A 19,535-nucleotide genomic window follows, 5' to 3' on the forward strand; every position below is an offset into this window, starting at 1 on the left:
TTGCTGTTCTTCTTCTTCTTCTTACATTGCCAGTTGTGTGTCTGTTGCTCCCAGCTTCCAATACATGTATTATGCCTAAATGTACATTGTGTCGCACCCCGTTAGTAAATCAAACCAGGACTGAAATCGTAAGGTTTGCAAGTTTAGCTTGACAATTTTCAAAACATATATTCAAAACATAAACCAAATTTCAGCTTCAGTCTGCATCTGATTTACATAAGAAGATGGAAAGTATTTAGATATGACATTTAAAATATCACTCACCATATTGCTATGATTTCAGTGTCACTATCACACACAGCAGAATTGTATTGTCACATATACGGTCATCAAACACAGCAATAAATCATTTAAAAAAAGACTGTGCATTTCTGAACATTCAACAGAACATCTGATCACTATCTCCGCAGGTTCGGCGTCACTGATCATTTCTGCAGGTAGTGCAGATATGGGTCTCATTCTGGCGCAACCGGTTATTTTGCTGCGGCATACTCAGCTTCTCTCAAATAATCTTGTTGACTCACTATGCACCCAAGTGGGAAGAGAGATGTGGGAGATGGTGTGACGATGAAGAGCCAGCAGTGCAATGATATATTCAGCCATTTAGAGCTTAGGAAGGTTCCAAACTGATGGAAATAACCCATGATAAGAGTCGGTCCAATTTTCAAAATAGTACGGAAATGAGCCTCAGTGCTTCCCTTTTTTAATCTCCTTTAACATAAGGTACACAGGTAATCCTTCATGATAGGAAATGATAATGCTTTCCAACAATTCCTTGTGACAACCACATTTATCATTGCCACACATTAATAACATCCATTACATTACATGTCTTTTTTTTTCCACCATTCACCATCGTACAATTATTGGCTAGTATTGTCAGCGTGGTCAGATTGCTTTGGCACCAAGTCTGCTTCACATCTTTCCTTCACCTCATGATGTTTTCTGTTGAGGTAGTTCTATAATGCTGGTGTATGTTTGAGTCTTCATTTTTCTGGTAAGTGTGTTTTTAATTTGTTGTTTGAGATCACATGATTGACAGCTGAAAGTGACTGTGATTGATGGGGAGAATGGACTTGCAGGACCTTCATACCAAGACTCCGCCCCTTCGTCACTGCTGCACAGACTCTGGCTCCAAATGACGTCAGCAGCACAAAATAACACCATCTGCATCCAGGATGTTTTTGACATTGTCATCATCTTTTACAGTTAATGATCCCGACTTACACTTTCTGTTGTGTGTGCTCGGACATGGCTCCAGGCCAGGAGGATAAACATGGTGTAAATGACACAGGTTCAAGTTGAAAAGTTTTAAAGTTCAGCCTGAGGTAACAAGGTATTTTTCCAATTTAGTTTTTGTGTAGGAATGTTTGAGTGTATATCTGGAAGAAAGTGAGACAAAGATTTCCCTACGAAAATCTGAACTCTAAGGTTCCTCACATGTACACAGTCAGAACATATAACTATACCAGAAAAATAGGTTATTGTATGAATGAAGCAGGTTAAAAACCTCATGTTGTGGGTGGTGCACCTTGAGAAGTAATTCAGTCCTGAATGTGCTTAACTACAAGATTTGTCAAACTCCGACTGCCGCAGTCTCATTTTACCTATGGCTGAACTTTGCAATGTACCTCTGCATCGCCTGAAGACCGTAGGCCAAAGTCACTCTGCTTCTAGAGCGCTCTAAATTCACTTGGTCCACAAATTCCCACAATAGAATAAAATGATCCTCCGTAACACGTTCACTCATTTCTTGTGACAAAACTAGGCTGCAAAACTCTGCTTGTTTTATGTAGATGTTAAAAAAAACTGATGATAATGCCCAGTGATAATTAACAGTAAAATGTTCTGAAAACTGTGCTCAGTCTACAACAAGGTAATGAACAAAGGAGTATAATTTGTCCCCCATGTATTTATGTGAGGGTGTCACATCGCAAACAGAAGCAAATAAACTTACTCCACCTACATACAAGAGCCACTTGGATTACGTTACATTACCAGTAGATGTTTTTAGGCTGTTCAAGTGCCAGGAAAGATAAATTTAATGAAGCGATGAAATCTTTTAAATCTCTATCCTACTGCATGTTTGTACGCTTAATCATGACCACAGTGGAAGTTTGGTGAAATCTCTCGTCCTGTTCCTCAGTCAGCCTGTAGCACCACCAGCGTTGTTAAGGCAAAATTAGACAATTAGGATATCACTTTGCCTCCTTGCCATTCAGCTCACACCAGACTCTTGCAGTCCTGACTCGTCTATTATATCACTCTAATAACTGGCTTTTTGCAGTAGTATAAAACAAAGTAAACACTTGTCTTATATTAACATGTTGAACAGAAAACAAAAAAAGAAACCAGCAAATCATATAAAATGTAGGTATCAAATAGAAATCAGTTCATCAATGTAAGTACTCACGTGTGCTTTCAGAGTCTGGGAGATTAGTAGTTCAACCTGAAGTTCCAGACGAAGGACATTTTTTATTTATAGAATAATCTGTTCATTTTAATCAAACACATGGTGTGAAGATGAGCTCAGTCGTCCTGTCCTCCCACCTGTACTGGTGTTCTTTGCTCCGAGGCTCTGATCAGCACAACTACACAGTCAACACATAAACCTTCAGAAGGAGGCTATACGTTGGTCTCAAGGCCATTCATGTCAATGTTGCACTGTTCTTTGCCCTTCTTCAGTTGCCTTGGAGGAATCGGTGGCTTCTTCCTCTCTGTCAGCGGCCGCATGCCCTCTTCAAGCTGCATGAGCCGGGCCACGTCGGGAGGGAGGAGCTCATGTTTGATCCCTGAGGAAGGGGGCCGGTAGTTGCCATTGTTGTTGTGGCAGTTCATCAAAGGTGGGGTGCTCAGGGTGGGTTTGGCCTCGCAGATCAGTGGCACCTGGTGGTATCAAGGAGGAAGTTGTGGGATGATAAGAGTTTAAGATGTAAGAAAGGAAACAGAGATATAATATGAAATCATAAAATTGAGTTTGACAATAACTCCAAATAAATTAATTTCTGCTATTATGGAGTATTTGCTAAAAAACTAAACCAGATAAGTAACATGTGGCAGAAAATCTCTGGCCATACCAAATACTGTAATTAAAGATGGACGCCACATCTCCATTTCTTCTTGTTTTACAAAAATGAGGCTAAAATATCATGATGCTTCACCCCATTCTTATTGCATCAAGTATTGAAATACAAACATACTGGGAGAAGTAAGGTTATGACGACTAAGAACTACGTAAAATGACAAACACGAGTGATGCATTTTAAAACTACAGCATTGTTGTGTGGCTGTAGATTCCGTACTACCAGCACACTTGGGTCCATATTTCATTGTAACGGCTTGATCAGGCAGAAGCAGCCCTTGCAATGCCCTGAAGAATATCTCTCTTAAAGGAACCAATCACAAGTGGACAGCTCTGAGTACGTTGCTTCACACCTGGCATTAGATGATGTCTCGAGCGACCACTTGCGATTGGTTCTCACTTATCTCACTTACCCTTTGTGCAGATACACATGTGGATCCTTTCTGTTATCAAAGACTAAACTAAGTTTTTGTAGGATCCTGCTACTTTCTGCAGAGAAAATAACCTTTTCTGGTCTCACCCCATCTCCCTCTTTCAAGAAGTCTTTCCTGCAGATGTGTGCCATGATGCCTGTAGCCAAAGCATCGCCCATTACATTCACCATGGTGCGGAATCTGTCTCTGTAGAGGGGGTAGACATTGAGGAGAGAATATGAACAACCGGAACAGAAACCTTATTTCATACACTATTGCTGGACATTTTGGCCTGAAGGAAACTGACATGATTAAAAAGGGGACACATCTGTTTTTGCTGTTGTATGATTAGTTTAAATGTGTTCCGCAAAAATGATGCAGGTGGACACACATGCTACTTACAGTGCCCAGTCTACTGCAATAATAAGAGTGATGTCATCGGTTGGCAACCCAACGGATGTTAGCACTATCACCATGGTGACCAGTCCGGCTTGAGGTATCCCTGCAGCTCCAATGCTGGCTGCAGTGGCTGTGATGCTGGTAGAGAAATGGGATGTCAGTATGATTATAGAACAAAACCTAATTCCCTTAATTGATACAAACCCTCAGTTGTGGCTACCTCTGAGGTTTCTATGGTTTTTTACCCTGTTAATACCAGGTTGTGAGGGTGGTTTGGTAGTCGAGGTTTAGGGACAGAGGATGTCGCATCTTGTTAATTTGTCTCATAGGTCATGAGACAAATTGTCATTTGTGAATATGGAAAAACCAAATAAAATATCGATTTGATTGATTTACAAACATATAGTAATACTTTATGCCTAGGGACTACAAAAGGAAATTGACTCTTTGTATGAGATTTAGGAATTTGTTTATTTGAACCATTTCTAAACTACCAACCACCTTTTCATTTCATTCATGTGCGACCCTTGCTTTTTCCACAAAAGTTGTAGCCTTCTTCCACCCTTAATTAATCTCATTGCATTTCTAAATTCTCATCACAGAACATTGCTTTTCTGAGTCTGTAAGTCGTGGCGCTATTTTGTGACGTACCGCACGCTGCAAGCACATTTAACAGAAAAAAAAAAAAATTTACTTGTTGTCTTTAACATTAGTAGAGTAATTTGCCAGATGCTTACTTTTTTTAATTAAAGCCAATCGATGGGAGTGCCTAGAGATAATGCTTGTTGTCATTTCACGCAATATAATATAAATTTGAGTTTTCTGGTGTGGACCCCAATGTGGTCAAATATGATATAGACACAGGTGGTCAAGGCCAGTATCCTCCAGTATGTAATTATTTTTTTCATGCCGAGCCAACAACATCAAAGCTTCAAAACTGTGGTGATGCATTTTCTCCTCCTCCAAATTCCTAAATGGTGAGTTTCAGGAGTTAAGTGGAAAACTTCACATATTAAGGCTCCTGGTAAGGCTAGAAGGACATGAGGACACAAATGGACATCAAGGCAAGACTATTATGTTGGCCTTGGTCCAAAGATCACATCCAAGCAAAATATGTGCAGGTACGGGTCATAAAGTCCTTCACTAAAGGATTAACAAAGCTCCTTATAACAACTTTTATTCTTTTATTTAACAAAGCAATGTTTCAATATACGCAGTATCAGGAAAACTGACTTTTCTGAGTTTGGTTTCCTGCTGCTCTAACATCCTCTGCACATCAGAGCTTAGCAGACAGTAAAACATTCCACTCTAACCTGTATTGTGTGGTCTGAAAGACTGTCCTTAGAAAAAGGAGTATGATCTGACCATCACATCTAAGTTCCCACACACAAGGATTTTTGAACAGAACTTACTCATAGTACAAATGTTTTTTTTTCTTCTTTTTGGAAATCAATCAAAAGATAAGCCTGGCCTCATTTTGTGAGCAGATAACAGAATGAACTAATAACTTCTCCACAGAGGCCGTCCCTCTACATGTGGATTAATCCCATCCTCTGTGATGTCAGCTGGTGCCTGGTGTCTATCATAGAAGACAGTGTGTGGACAGATCCGGAGGTTGAGGACGATGATCCCTCCGCTCATGGAAGCATGCTAGTGGTGGGGGAGGTGAGTTGGGGTCAGAGGTTTCCCGATGGCGTGACTGGGATATGGTGGTTTATCGAGGCCACATGGCTCTTTTCAGACAGAGATAAGCGGATATTTTCAATCTACAGTTGCTTTATGAAATTATACATTAAAAAAACATCCCTTGATGGCATATAGGGGAGGATGACAGCTACAAAAGATGTTATATTTGAATGTCTTAATTTATTTTTGTAGACAATCCCTAAGGGGAAGTTATGACCGTGCCCTCACAATGATTGTCCATCGGGAGTAATTTCAATTTTCTAACTACATGCATAATTTTGCAAGGATATTGAATATTTTATAAAAAACATTACATAAGTGTCTGTTAAACTGACTGACTGTGTAAAAAATATTCTTATTCTTATTACCTAATTAAACAAATATATTTCAGAAAACATTTCCATACGCTTTTACAAACATTCTTATTTTACTCATTCTCAAATTCACCATAACCACTAGCAGCTGAACGTGCCCAATTATCATACACAGGAGTTTCATTGCAGTGGTGGGGTTTTCCTCATAGTTTATTGTTGATTTACGTATAATCCCTGGATTTTAGGGTTTGAGTCCCTCCTCTATTTTGGAATGACAATCAAGGGTTTACCGTGGTCCCTGTAGCAGAATGATAATGGGTGAAGCCAAACCATTACCCAGCACTGACTCTATGGGGTTAAAAGCGGATCTAAGACACTTAAAGGCGGTAGTGTGCTTTGATTAAAGAGCTTGTTGGATCATTGCAGTGTATGGAAACTCCTCCCCCAACACATCTCCCACGGCAGAATTATCACTTCTCATGTTGCAGCTGTGTGTAACCCCATGAAGATACTTTTGATGAGAGACTGAAGCTTCACACAGATACATGTATGAAAAGGGTCCTTTAAATTGAATTGTCATTTGCTATTGAGCTATGGCTTCACCCCAATATTTTAAGTTCTGAGAAGAAGCAAGTCCGTACTTAGACATGTTCATTTAAAGCATCAGTTTCAATCTATAGTAAAGCAGTGACACTGTACATTATATATTCTAGTAATTTTATGTGCAAAAGCTTGTTATTTTAACATCTTTTTGTAAAAGGAAACAGATATTGTGGCAGTGTTCATTATATAAAGTGCAATTTTTCCATTCATGTGGCCCTGGCTTCAGAAATAGTGTGCTCTCTACTCTGATGAAGCCTTTATGTGAGGACGGTCCTTTAACACCTTCAGATGAGACAATCATCTGTATCCTCCCGCTTCTATTTGCTGGGATGATCTCTATGATCAGACACCACACTGTAGCTGGTGGAAAATGTTGTGTCCGATTGCCACCAGCATGAGATTCAAACCTTGGTTTGGTTACTTTTCTTGATAGTATGGGGGTGCTAATCATTTCAAACGGCTGGTTCAAATGCTCATCAATTACTTTCTGTACGTTTACAGTGATCTTGGATTGCATGATGAAGAGCAGGACCATTACAATTGCTGGCTCTTCTGCACAGCTGAGATAGAAGGCTCTGCTGTTTGATGGCATAGTGTAGTAATAACCCACAAAAAGAAGTCATTGATGCTCATGTAACACTGTGAGCAACTTTCAAAATACAAAGATAAATGGGAAAAAAGTGTACATAAATAAATATGGCACATTCCTTAGATAAAGGAACCTCTAATCCATCATCCAACTTACTATTTACTCTCCAATGTGTCATTAAATTATGTGTATATGTTAAAAAAACAGAAACATATATATTCCGTGATAATTCTGCTCTACAGTTTAAAGGATTTCTTGTTGTTGACATCATTGCTTTCAAATCCCAATGATATCTTTCCCATGTTAATGAGCTTACAAGCGCAGATGGTATAGAGCATGGTGCACTGACCTGATGGTGATGATCTGGCCAAAGTCCAGCTCATAATTATTAACTTGTGCGATGAATATCGCTGCCACAGCCTCGTAGAGAGCAGTGCCATCCATATTGATAGTGGCGCCCACAGGAAGCACAAATCGGATGATACGACGGTCGATGTGGTTGTTCTCCAAGAGGCACTTGAAGGTAATAGGCAATGTGGCAGAGCTGAGGAGGACAGAGAATAAGACCAAAGAGCTCAGAAGATTCAAAAGTCAGTAACATAGCCACTTCTGAAATTGTCCTGAGTATATCAGCCAACAACTGGGTACTATTCCAGTTCGTTGTGGTGAGAGAAACAGCCAAAACTCTTATGAATAAGAAAACATGCAATCGTGTTTGTAAGACATTCAGCATGCACTGATGCATCTGAATTATATGAGCCCAGTTAACACATCTCGAGGATCAAAGCGTTTATTTACATAAATACAGGCGTCTTCAATGAAATTCTTTCTTTGCCTTCCACTCTAAATACCAAGTTTTTTAAGAGTTACACAATATCAAAGTACGAAAAATAAATATATATAAATATGTACAATAAAGCATTAGTGCAATGTAGTGCTATAAATGTATGTTCTTATTGAGTCTGTGCAAAACACACATTGCAGAGATCTGTGTGTTGAGGTAGACAGGCTGTTGTCAGGGCCAGTGAGTATTTGACCTATTTAACAGTCAGATGGCTTTTGGATAGAAGCTGTTCCTCAGTCTGGTGTGAACAGTCTGTGTTGGAGCTTGGTGGAGTCCTAAATAATCGAGCAGGCTGTTCTGTGGTCTCTGCGATGGTAGATGTCCGCAGAGAGGGGACTGATGTCCTGACAATCCTCCCAGCAGTCGCTACCACTCTCTGCACGCGCTTGCAGCCCATTGTAGTGGTGCTCCCATGCCACACAGTAAGGCAGCTGGTCATGATGCTCTCAATGATGCAGCTGCAGGAGTTGCTGAGTATCTTTGGGGATGTGCCAATTTTCCTCAGCCTTCTCAGGAAGTGTTGTGCTTTCTTGACCAGCTGGGTGGTGTTTAGTGTTCAGGTGAGGCCATCACTGATGTAGACGCCCAGGAATTTGAAGCTGCTCACTCTCTCCCCCGCAAGCCCACGGATGATCAGCGTTCGATGAGTTCTTCCCAAATAGACATTCACAGAGTGTGGAGCTGAGGTTTAGCAGTTTGTTAGTGAGCTTGTAAGAGGCGACGGTATTAAAAGCGAGGCTGTAGTGTATGAAGAGAATCCTGAAGTAGGCGTCTTCTTTTCCAAGTGGGAGATGGCTATGTGAAGATTGGTACCTTTATTAGGGCAGGGGGTACTGCATTGGGCCCAGCGTCTCAGGTATGCTGCTCTGAATGTGGGCCAGAACCACTCTCTCAAAACACTTCATGATGAATGGAGTTATTGCAACTGGCCTGTAGTCAAAAGGAGCCCAGACAAGTAACTGGGCTCCTTTTGGGAACTGGCTTGATGGGCATGGTTTTGAAACAGGTGGGGGCAGTGGCCTGTGAGAGGGACAGGTTGAAGATGGATGTGAGAATATCTGTCAGCTCTTAGCCAGAGATGTTGTCTGGGCCTGCTGCCTTGCAGGGGTTAATTCTCCTCAGGGCTTTGTGTACATCTTAATGAATGTATGATTATAGCCGGTCACCAAATACTGTGGTCATCAGCTCCATTAAGCCACAAGCTGACTACGTACCTTCTCCAAGGACTTGATTCACATGGAAATGCTTTCCAAATTTATTTGACCATACCAGTGGTTATGTGTGTTTTGTCCAATTTTTTTCAAATCGCAAAACATTTCCAACATGTACTGTTTTGTTTTAGATTTCCAGCTTGCTGCTCACCCACTTCAAGGCAGCCGCTGGCTCTCGTTCACTTCTGCATTGGATTAACAACCAATCTGTGTACCACAGTGAACATTATGTCTGCTTTTACATTAATGTGCTACATCCCAAACTATCAACCACATGTGCATGCGGTTGTGGCCCTGACCATACGCACACATACAAAAACGCACACACATGCACAAATGGATAAGTGCCAGTCTAATAAGATGAGCGGAATGCTTCTTTTCATTCCATTCTCTTCCCCCACGCACCAGATGTTTTCCCAACATCTCTATGAGGCTTTTTACAGTCATGTTCCTGTGAGTTGTTATGAAAGGAAAGGATCTGTAGCATCAGGACTGTGAGATGTATTGAGATTCCAAAAAAAGGCAAAATTTAAATAATTTACATTTCTTTTCTTTTCATACAAGATAAATTAATTGAGTTTCTTCACTGTGTAGTAATTGTCTTTACCTGGAGGAGGTTGCAAGGGCGATGAGCAGAGCTTGCAGGATTCCCCGAATGTAAACGATTGGGCTCTTTTTGGTAATGAAGAAGTACATGGAAGGCAGGATGAACAAGCCATGCAACACCAGACCGAACACCACAGTGATGGCATAGAAACCCAGCTTCTTTCCCATGTCTGATGGATCACTCATCTCCAGGATCTTACCGGCCACCAGAAACACGATGCCAAATGGGAAGTACCTGAATGGGGAGTTTGTCAGTGTCAGAAACAGTAACTGTGAGATCTTTGTATACAACTTAAACACCTACAGACAGATAGTTGGGTTTTTAAGCGACATCATTAGATGTTTAAACAAGTGTACAGGCGATACGATCTCAAATGAAATAGATGAAAAACTTTCATAATCATATCATCTCCTAAAAATCATGTTTTTATACAGCTAAACTGCAACGGCAAATATTTTGCAACACAAATACATTTTCTTTTATAGCTTTGTGTAAGAATCAGACAACTATCAAATTCTGTTTTAAAAGAGGAAGGGGGCAACATATTCCCAAGAAGTCGGTGTGTCTCCCCCCTATCGTAACAAATAAGGAAACGCCCAATGCTGCATCACAGGTTTATAGCATATCTGCATTAAAATTACTTTTTGTTGGGCTGAGGGCAGACTGGGAACTAAAATTACTCATTATCACCTCCTCAAGTTCTTAGTGTTTTCAAATGTTACTACAGGGGCACAATACACAATACACAGATGATTTTTTTTCACAATGTGTTAATGAGCTTATTCTTTTTTATACACAGTTTAAAAAAGAATAAGAATAAGGGTGTTTTAAACTTAAATATTTATGAATTGCTTCTTTAATTGTGGGGTAAGCGTTTTTCGATATAAAAGGATAGAGGGGGAGTGGGAGCGAGACAGGTCTCTGAACCAGAAACAGCGATAACGAAGGGAATTGTCAAGTATACGATAATAGTACATAAATTGCTTTTTCTTGGGGCAATGTCCAAGAAAGACAAAATACATATTTTATGTATGAATATAACATGTGGACACATCACCTGTTACATCTCAAACAAGATAATGTACTCATTCCTCTGCCTTCTAAGCTCGATGGGCAGAAGAATAGTGTCACAAGGTAATGTACATCACCACTTACATCTACTGTTGCCACTGGAAATGTTAACACCACTTTGCAGGACCCACATTCAATTTCCAGAGCACTTCAAATGCTGAAGTACCACATACTACAGCTAACCAAAAGAAGATATTAAAGGGATGAAGACCCATTGCATCTTTGATCGGTGGAAAGTTCACCGAGAGTTCACAGGTATGAAAACTGATGAAGATCTTGTAGTACATTATCAACTTTAGTGAGCTCATTGGGTGACAGTTTTAGCCCTATTTGCAACCCTGATGAGTTCGAGCTCAGTTTTGAGTAAATCAAAAATATATTTAGTATGATTAAGTAGGTGGATTTTCATACCTTTACAATAGACCTTGTACATCACATTTATTTTTCTGCTGTATATTAATATCAGTATACAAATGCACAATGAGATTTGGTAAAAACTTACTCAATGAAAGTAAGTACCAGAACCAGAAAGAACAATTAAATGTAAACAAAAAAAAAGCCATTGGTCTGTTTCTGTTGAGCTGCTCTGCTTCAGCCACAGTGAACCAGTAATAAGTTAAGAAATGTAAGAAGATGCACACAGTCTATGGTACTTTGGTTACGTTCGGCTCCAGCAGCTGTCAATGGTTTATCATTCCATCCAATGAGAATCTATATCTTTCCTAAAGATACTCATGGGAGTAGGATTTGTCGGTCTCTGAAGGTCCTTGAACTCCTCAGAGGTCCTCTAACAATATTACTCCACAGGATCCTCTAGGATTTGAACGGAATTAATTGGAAGGTGCAGAGCTTTTATATGTGTTTTTTCTCTTATCTTCATCTCCGAAGCAGGTTAGCCATTCAGCATGTTACCATGGTGATTTACCCTGAGAAGAACTGAACAAGCTTCGTAGGACTGAACGCCCTGAAGTGAACCTGAAGTTACCCCAATAACTGCAAATCCTGCTGCACACGTTGCATGCCTGTCGCCCCCAGCCCCCCCTCCCAGTGACTCAACTGTTGTTAATTAATGGAGCAACAAAATAGTTGCCTGTAAACATAACAATTAAGTAACATTTTGTGTAATGTTAGATAACCAAAGACGTCAGAACCTGACACTGTTCAAAAGTGAAGGAATCTGCCTTCAAGTCTCTTCATGTTGTTTCTATAATGAGACTGCAGAAGTCACTCAGATGTCAAATACTTAAAACCGTAGATCATTGTTTGTCTGCAACACAGCTGTAAAGACACAGCTGCCCAATCTAAATTAGCAGTTGCCACAGCAACCAAGGTCATGGAAGGGAAACTACACTGGGAGACTGAGTGTCCTCTCATTAGATTTGATCACACAATGAATGAATGTCTATTAAGGTGAAACTAGGACTAAAGTTTTGGAAAAAGATAAAAAGTTTGACACAAGAATGTATCTATTAAAAAGATCCATATAAAAAGTCCCTTATTCACATTCATTCAGTAAACTAACATGACATTTTGGCAATGACGTGTCAACCCCCTCGCTGCATACTCGTCCTCCACTGCTTGTAGAACACATCTAAAGCTAATGAAATCCTCACCATATGACAATGGCAACAATTCTGAGGACAGCCTCATTCAGACTCTGACAAAAGTTCACCAAGGCGCTGCCATTTGGTCCCATCCTTCCCAACATAATACCTGTGAAAACACAAAAGGCAGTCTTTAAAATGATGAATACAATTGTCTAATTTGCAATAATAAGATTGACTGGAACACAACAGACTTCAGGGTAGATAAAGCAGATATACCCATGGTGGCTGAAAAAATAACAATTCCAAGGACATTCATGCCATCGCTTGTTCCTTCCCGAGTGCGTATGAGCACGTCAGGGGGTGGAGTCAGGTCAAGGGCGAAGTTCTGGATGTCAGTTCCATTATCATCTTGGATACCATAGATGAGTGCTCGCCGTGTGGTTGACTCTGATTGGGTCAGACTCACTGTGGGCTTGGGTTTCACAATGTACTCGCTACTCGTTCGATACTGTTGCCAGGGAATAAAAAACAGAAGCAGTGAGAGACACTTAAAAAAGTTCTGAACCTTTGTGTTTGTAAGTGCTCTGTCTGAAAATAAAGATCTTACCTGCTGAAATGTGGCCTGGACCAAATTAGATGGGAACATGTTGCTGCGAGACAAAAAAATACAAGTTGAAATATTAACACATCATGGTTAAAAAAGGTTGGACAGTAACAAGGGCTAGTCAGAGTTGAAACCTGATCTGGTCTGTCTCTCCTCTCTCCCCCCCCACCACCCACATCTTTCTTCTCTCCCCTCTTTTCCACCCATCTCCCCATTTTTCTCTGCTCATCCCAACCGGTCGAGGCAGATGGCTGCCCACGCTGAGTCTGGTTCTAGATGCTTCTTCCAGTTATCTAGGGAGTTTTGTCTCTCCACATTACCCAAAGTGCTGCTCATTGTGGGAACTGTTGGGTTCCTCTATAACTTGTTAAGGTCTTGACCTTCTACGTAAATTGCTTTAGATAATGTATATTATGGTTTGGCGCTATACAAATAAAATTGGATTGAGTTGAATTGAGGGGTATTAAAATATGATAATACAGCTCATTGTGATTAGTTTAACATAAGTAACACTCTACATTATTTACTTTTTCATAAAATAAGATCGCTTTTCACTACAAAGCTGGAGAGCTGTTCTTGCTTTGGTCTAAATAAAAGGGCAGTGAATCATAGTCAGCAGGCTCCAAAGAAAACATCCCAGTTTTGCTGGTATAGCTGACATAATACAGAGCAGAAGGCTGAAGCAGTGAACGGAGTAGCTCCCACTATGAAAACTCTGCCCAGGAGACTTAATTATTCACATTTATACAAACACCAACAAGTATAAAGCTACAGGCTATGACTAATTCTTCAGCAATTTAATTTGATACGATCAAGGGACCCTCACATCTTAACAAACCTAATCATACATTCTGCGGTCACTGCTCTATTCAAGTGCAGCTGCTACAGTTGAAATTGGAGACGCCTACTACCTTGACCTCGCATCATGCTCAGAGTTATTTAGAAAGTAGGCAGTTTGAATGAAACTAAATATCTGAAAATGTCTCAGTCCAAAACCTCACTCTTACCTTATCCAAGTATCTAATGTCTCTCACAAGATAGACTTTAATCTTTAATCTTTAATTAGACTTTAATCCTGCACAATTTTTGTGTGTCTCTCCAGCATCATAAAAAGGGGTGGGGGATTATGGAATATGAAAAGCCATGTGAGGTTTGAGAACACAGTCCAAACAGGTTAATTTAAATGACCACTGCACAGCCACACAGACTAAAATCCTCAAAAGAACATACAGCCTAACCATAAAATATTAACAGCGATATTAACAAAATCTTAAAATACATTCAATTTCAAAATATTCGATCAATAAAGTAACAGAATATTACCAATTCATCATCTATTTAAGACCTTGATGAGACAGACTCTATTGAAATAGGAACACACTTGAACAATTTATCCAAACCCCTCGTTACCATGGTCTGAATGCTATCCTTCTTAAAGTATCTGCATATTTGAAAACATCAGGGCAGCTAAAGAGCACGGCCTCTAATCCAACACACTCTTGGTCTGTGCACCCTGTGTCTGTATTAAGATCCAACAGAAGAAAGAAGAAGAAAACAAAGAGAAAAAAGCAAAACAGCAGAATATGACTCATAAGAATAACCTCTGGGAGGATTGACAAGGTGCCAAGCACAAGAAACCCTGGGGGCTGAGAGCACAATGCAGGTCCTATTTAACTGAAAATACAACCACTTTACTTCCTTCATGAGAAATTGCATCAGCCAAGGTGAGATGAAATGAGATGCATGAAACCCCAAAACACTGTTTGAAAAGTACACAGGCGGAAACCAATGATTTCTATCATGATTACTATACTGCTAATACCTCTATCATGACAGTTGATAGAGGTATTATGCCGTCTGCTCCCTTCATCCCTGTCAGACTTTTTCTCCTGTATGCATACTTAAAACACTGACAACACCTCACCATTCATTTTAGACACAGAATTTCTCATGGACATTAGCCTGACGTTGTCAGACTCACAATTCTAGTCAGAATGTGAGTCTGAGACCGCTTCATTGGGCTGTGATTATGGGGCGTGTTTCAACTGACGAGGAAATAAAATTCCTCTTCGCTCAATTGGATAGACCTACAACCAATCAGAGCAACGTAGTATGTGACGTATGCTAAGCAACGCATTGTGAGTTATTTACTAACGCCGGGTTCACACCTGACGCCGAAGCGATGCCGAAGCGACGCTTCAGAGCAGCACCAAGCCTTAAATAACAGCTGGCTCCCATCCACTCCCATGTTAAAACTTTGTGCGGGTCACACCGGAGGCTAAAGCACTGCGCTGAGCCAAGGCTGCCTCGCTCCGTCCAGCGATCGTTTCGGCGTCGATTCTATGTTTTGCGCTTGACGCGAGTGTATCGCACACTGAAAAACGATTTTTAACTATATTGATGACATATCTTATATGATATAAATGATCAAATATGCATCCCATACTTTGAAGTCCCCTTCTGTTGTCCTGGAGTTTTAATTTGATCAATGACATTATTAAATGTCCCCCTCTGCCCATCCACTACAGCCACACAAGCAGTGATATAGATAAAAAGAGAGAGAGAGTGGGCTACGTTCTCCACATAGGCTTGAATGGAGAATATGTAATTTACCCCCGACACCCGACATTTAACGGAGCAAACAGCGAAGTTTTTCAACATGGATGACATTAAATGAATAATTGAAGTTGAGAAGTACAGTGAGTTGTATGATCCTCGTATAAAGACAACACCAAGAAAGACAAATGTTGGGACGCTGTTGCTTAATGTTGGAGCAACAAGTAAGTATATGCTTTTATACTACTGGATCAATGGGTGATATTATTAGCGCTGCCCGGCGGTTCAGCGTCGCTTCAGTGTCCGGTGTGAACAGCCAAGCGCCGGCGCTATAGGGATTAGTGTGGTGCTTTGGCGTCGCCTCCACGTTCTGTGTTCCTCTTTCAAAATGAATGCGCTGTCGATGTCTTCTAAAACAGACTCAATCGCCGCATCTACACATCTCAGCTCTCCAGCGGCAGGCAAGTTTGTTGAAAACAAATTCAACCCACTTTGATGACGTGGTTGATTACGTTACCGTTGATCATCTGTCCATCATCGTATAAAGCCCGCCCTGACAATCTGATTGGTCCGGATGATTTCGAACAAGGCATAATTTCTCCTCAACGGAGCGACTCCAGACCGAACTTCCCGACCTCAAATGTTGTGGGCGGGGCTAAGTTCGTCTGGCATCCAGGCTACATGGACATATTATCCATGAAGATATTGTTATATTGTTGCTGTGCTCTGTTACGCCTGACACCTATTGCACTTCTGTCTGTCCTGGGAGAGGGTTCCCTCACTCGTGTCTCTCCCTGTGGTTTCTGTTTTTGGTAGTTTTTCTTTACTCTCGTTGAGGATTACGGGCAGACGATGTTGCACCTTGTCAAGCCTATGTAGCAACAAACACAATGCATTTTTTTTAAAATTCCACTAGAGTTCACTGCATGTTTAAAGTAGCCTACAGATGCGCTCAGCCTGCAAACACAGCTCTTTGCTGTCTAATTTATGGCCTGTGCATGAAAAGCTCAGATTATACAACAAGATTACTCGCATAGGCACAACATAAGACCTATTACTGTCAATAGCTGTGCTTACTGGTTCTGTATAAAGAAATACCATTTCCTATATTGTTTGTGAACAACAAAGGAATCACAGCAGGAACTGAACAACAATGGTTTGAATCCTGTGTCAGGTTTAATGGCATATTTAAACAGTCTGAAAAACTAGCATTCTGTGAAGTCTGCTCCAGAAAGGTGTGAATTATTTTTTTATTTTGTGTGAGCACCAGAATGAAAAGTGAGTTGAAAAGTGTAACAGAACCTGTAATTCAATTTTTCCATTGAACTCATCTGAAATAAACCCAAAAGGGCAAAAGAGAAAAATAATATGAATAACAATTCTTTTTTTGCACAACAGAAAGCTGACCAGCTGGCACTGTGCCATCTGGAATGTCAATTGGTTTGGTTCGTAGTGAGAGCTGCTGCTGTTTGGTTCGCCGTCTTTTTGTTGACCATATAGATAGATATAACACAGCTGTAACAATGATGGCTGAAGTATTGTCATGGGAATATGCTGCTCAACATATGTGTTTTTAAACTTCTTTAAGTGCTGTAATGTAATGTCAGGCAAATTAAGTTAATGTAAGGTAATGTAAGATAATATTGTTTAATGTAATTTAAGAAGGGAACCATTATAAATATGAATATGATAGACTCTTTGCTTCCTTTTTTTATTTTGTTATCCTTATGCAGTTGTGTTGACTATTTAACTTCCAGATTTGTTTCCCCTCCCATTTGATTTTCTGCTCCAGCCTGATTTCATTCATTCACAATGATCCCTGCTTCCCTAAAGTTTCTTGTCACAGACACATTTTTATGTTTTCGTTGGAAACGCCTCATCTCTGCTACGGATACTCTGTAGAGTTTTAGAGCCACTTGAACCGAGAAGTATGAAATCGGTGCTGGCCCCATTTTAGTTTGGACAGGTGGAAACTGAGATGTTTGGCAACAATGATGGAGACACTCACAACCGCTTTCTGACTAGGGTTTTCCAGTCAGGACATAGCCTTCGCTGATTTGTCAGGCTCCTATCAGTATAGAACGCAACATGAATCATCAATTATAAAGCATTGCTGAACCTGCAGTCTTAGCTTACAGCAACTGACAACATTCTGCAACTAACAACATACTTCTTGTGCACGCTCACGTTACTGTGAGTAGTCACGTTATATGCATTTTCGGCCGTTAGTATTTCGGCCGTTAGTATGTTATATAAAACATAACACATGGTGTATTGGACGTCTTAGTGTCTTCTGTGTCCATCCCTTTTACCTGTCCTCTGGAAACACTTCCGTTGTGTTGTCGCCTCTATTTGCTGCGCGTTCGTCTATTTGCTGCGCGTTTCTGTAATGTGTTGAGTTGTGTTGTGAAATTGATGAAGATGTTTTCTTACTTTGCTTGTGTTTTGTCAACTTGCATGTGTTTTGTCAACTTGCATGTGTTTTCTTAAGTTGCTGTTCGTTGAGCTCTCAGGGCCACCGTAGTTTCGTGAGCTTATCCAACTGAATGACAGTATGATCTTACTCACTCATTAAAGAGTTACTTCACTAATCTTGCCTGCATTTGTAAATGAACAAGCTGTAACATCAGGTTAGCTGCGGGGCTAAAACATGCACCAGCTCTACTGGGGGAGATGAAACTGTCTAACACCTCAGTCCAAACTTGCATTGAGATCTGTTGACTGTGAACGCCACAACACATCATCTTCATAATCCTCACATCAGACCCCTCAAACTCGATAGATGTGGACAGTAACATCCTGGGTTCTCCATTCATTTCTCAGGTTTTTCCTTCAATTTGTCGACTGCCTGTATCTACAGTATACCCGGCAGAGCATTGGAGACACAGAATAAATCATCTCAATCTGAACTCTGATCACCATGGCACTAATGACATCATCAAGAGGACCCGTGTGGTGTAATTAGTGTCACCAACCACACAAGTCGTGTATTTCAATTTGCCTTATTTTGTTTTCTATATTATATTTTCAATTTCTGTATTTTATTAGCATAGGCTCACAAAAGAGAAGCTGGGTAAACTCCAAGCAGGGAGGTTTTATAAATGGCCTCACTCTTACTTTTGTGATATTGGCTTGACTTCCCTTTGTGTAGTGTGACAAGTGAATGCTTTTCCTGAAGACTGCAGTGATTTGCTCCTCCTGTGTGTTTTGCATTACATGTGATAGTGATGTGTACATAGTGCGGTCAGCTCTAGCTTCCCTCAGCAGAGATAGCACTCTCCCCTCGTTCAATCCAAAGTCCATGTCTGTGTGACACTAAGTTGATAATAAAGATTGTCTTTTTACCCTTTACCCTCTTTAGTGTTGTGTTGTTCATCCTGAGATTTCAGACATTTGGTTTCTGGTCTATTTTGAATTTTTCTAATTCTCCCATAAATTTCATGACAACCCTTTAAACCTTATGATACTGTAAACATATTTCACAATAATGATGTACCCTGTACTCTAGTAAACCTGCAGATCCTCCATGTTTGAACTGCTCTCTCTCTCTCTTTAATTCAAATTCAAAATAAACTTTATCACCATGTAAGATCAAAAACCTATATTTTCAAAGCAGCTAATTGATTATTTGCATTTAATATAGAATAATATGGAAATATCACCCATTATATGAAATACAATATGATATTTGAATAATTATTATACTCATGATTAAAACCTATATGCTAATAGAACGCATGGCCATTCAGGACAGACAGCTTTATGTAATTGAAGGATAAAATAACAATGGCAGCTGTGATACTCAGAAACATTAACTATAGAGCTTGTTTTTCTTCATGTGCAACAAAAGTCGATACATTTTGTAACTGTGTTGATAAAAGGACAGGTTGGAGCTGGCATTGGAGTTATTATAAATATGATATCAGCCTATTATGTATCACTCTTATTACTTTTGATTATTAACTGGTGCTGTTGTTATTGCTACTGTTATTACTGGTAATGCCATTCA

At 40.2% G+C, this 19,535-nt stretch overlaps 1 protein-coding gene across 2 annotated transcripts in view; it reads right to left on the bottom strand.

The window, feature by feature from the left end:
* Positions 1 to 310: 310 nt before the first annotated feature.
* slc1a7b (solute carrier family 1 member 7b) overlaps positions 311 to 19,535 on the bottom strand; it is a 36,714-nt gene continuing 17,489 nt past the window's right edge. Inside the window, exons 4-11 of one of the 2 annotated variants that reach the window (XM_062395941.1) lie at positions 12,974 to 13,016; positions 12,643 to 12,874; positions 12,433 to 12,532; positions 9,749 to 9,982; positions 7,436 to 7,630; positions 3,898 to 4,032; positions 3,603 to 3,702; positions 311 to 2,886 (exon numbers count right to left, since the gene is read on the bottom strand). In XM_062395941.1, coding sequence (XP_062251925.1) covers positions 2,626 to 2,886; positions 3,603 to 3,702; positions 3,898 to 4,032; positions 7,436 to 7,630; positions 9,749 to 9,982; positions 12,433 to 12,532; positions 12,643 to 12,874; positions 12,974 to 13,016 — 1,300 coding nt within the window. In that variant the 3' untranslated portion in view covers positions 311 to 2,625. Of the gene's footprint in view, positions 2,887 to 3,587; positions 3,703 to 3,897; positions 4,033 to 7,435; positions 7,631 to 9,748; positions 9,983 to 12,432; positions 12,533 to 12,642; positions 12,875 to 12,973; positions 13,017 to 19,535 lie in introns of both variants that reach the window. The other variant, XM_062395942.1, reaches the window with a different exon arrangement.

Source organism: Platichthys flesus, chromosome 9 (assembly GCF_949316205.1).
Source record: "Platichthys flesus chromosome 9, fPlaFle2.1, whole genome shotgun sequence".
NCBI classification, from domain to species: domain Eukaryota; kingdom Metazoa; phylum Chordata; class Actinopteri; order Pleuronectiformes; family Pleuronectidae; genus Platichthys; species Platichthys flesus.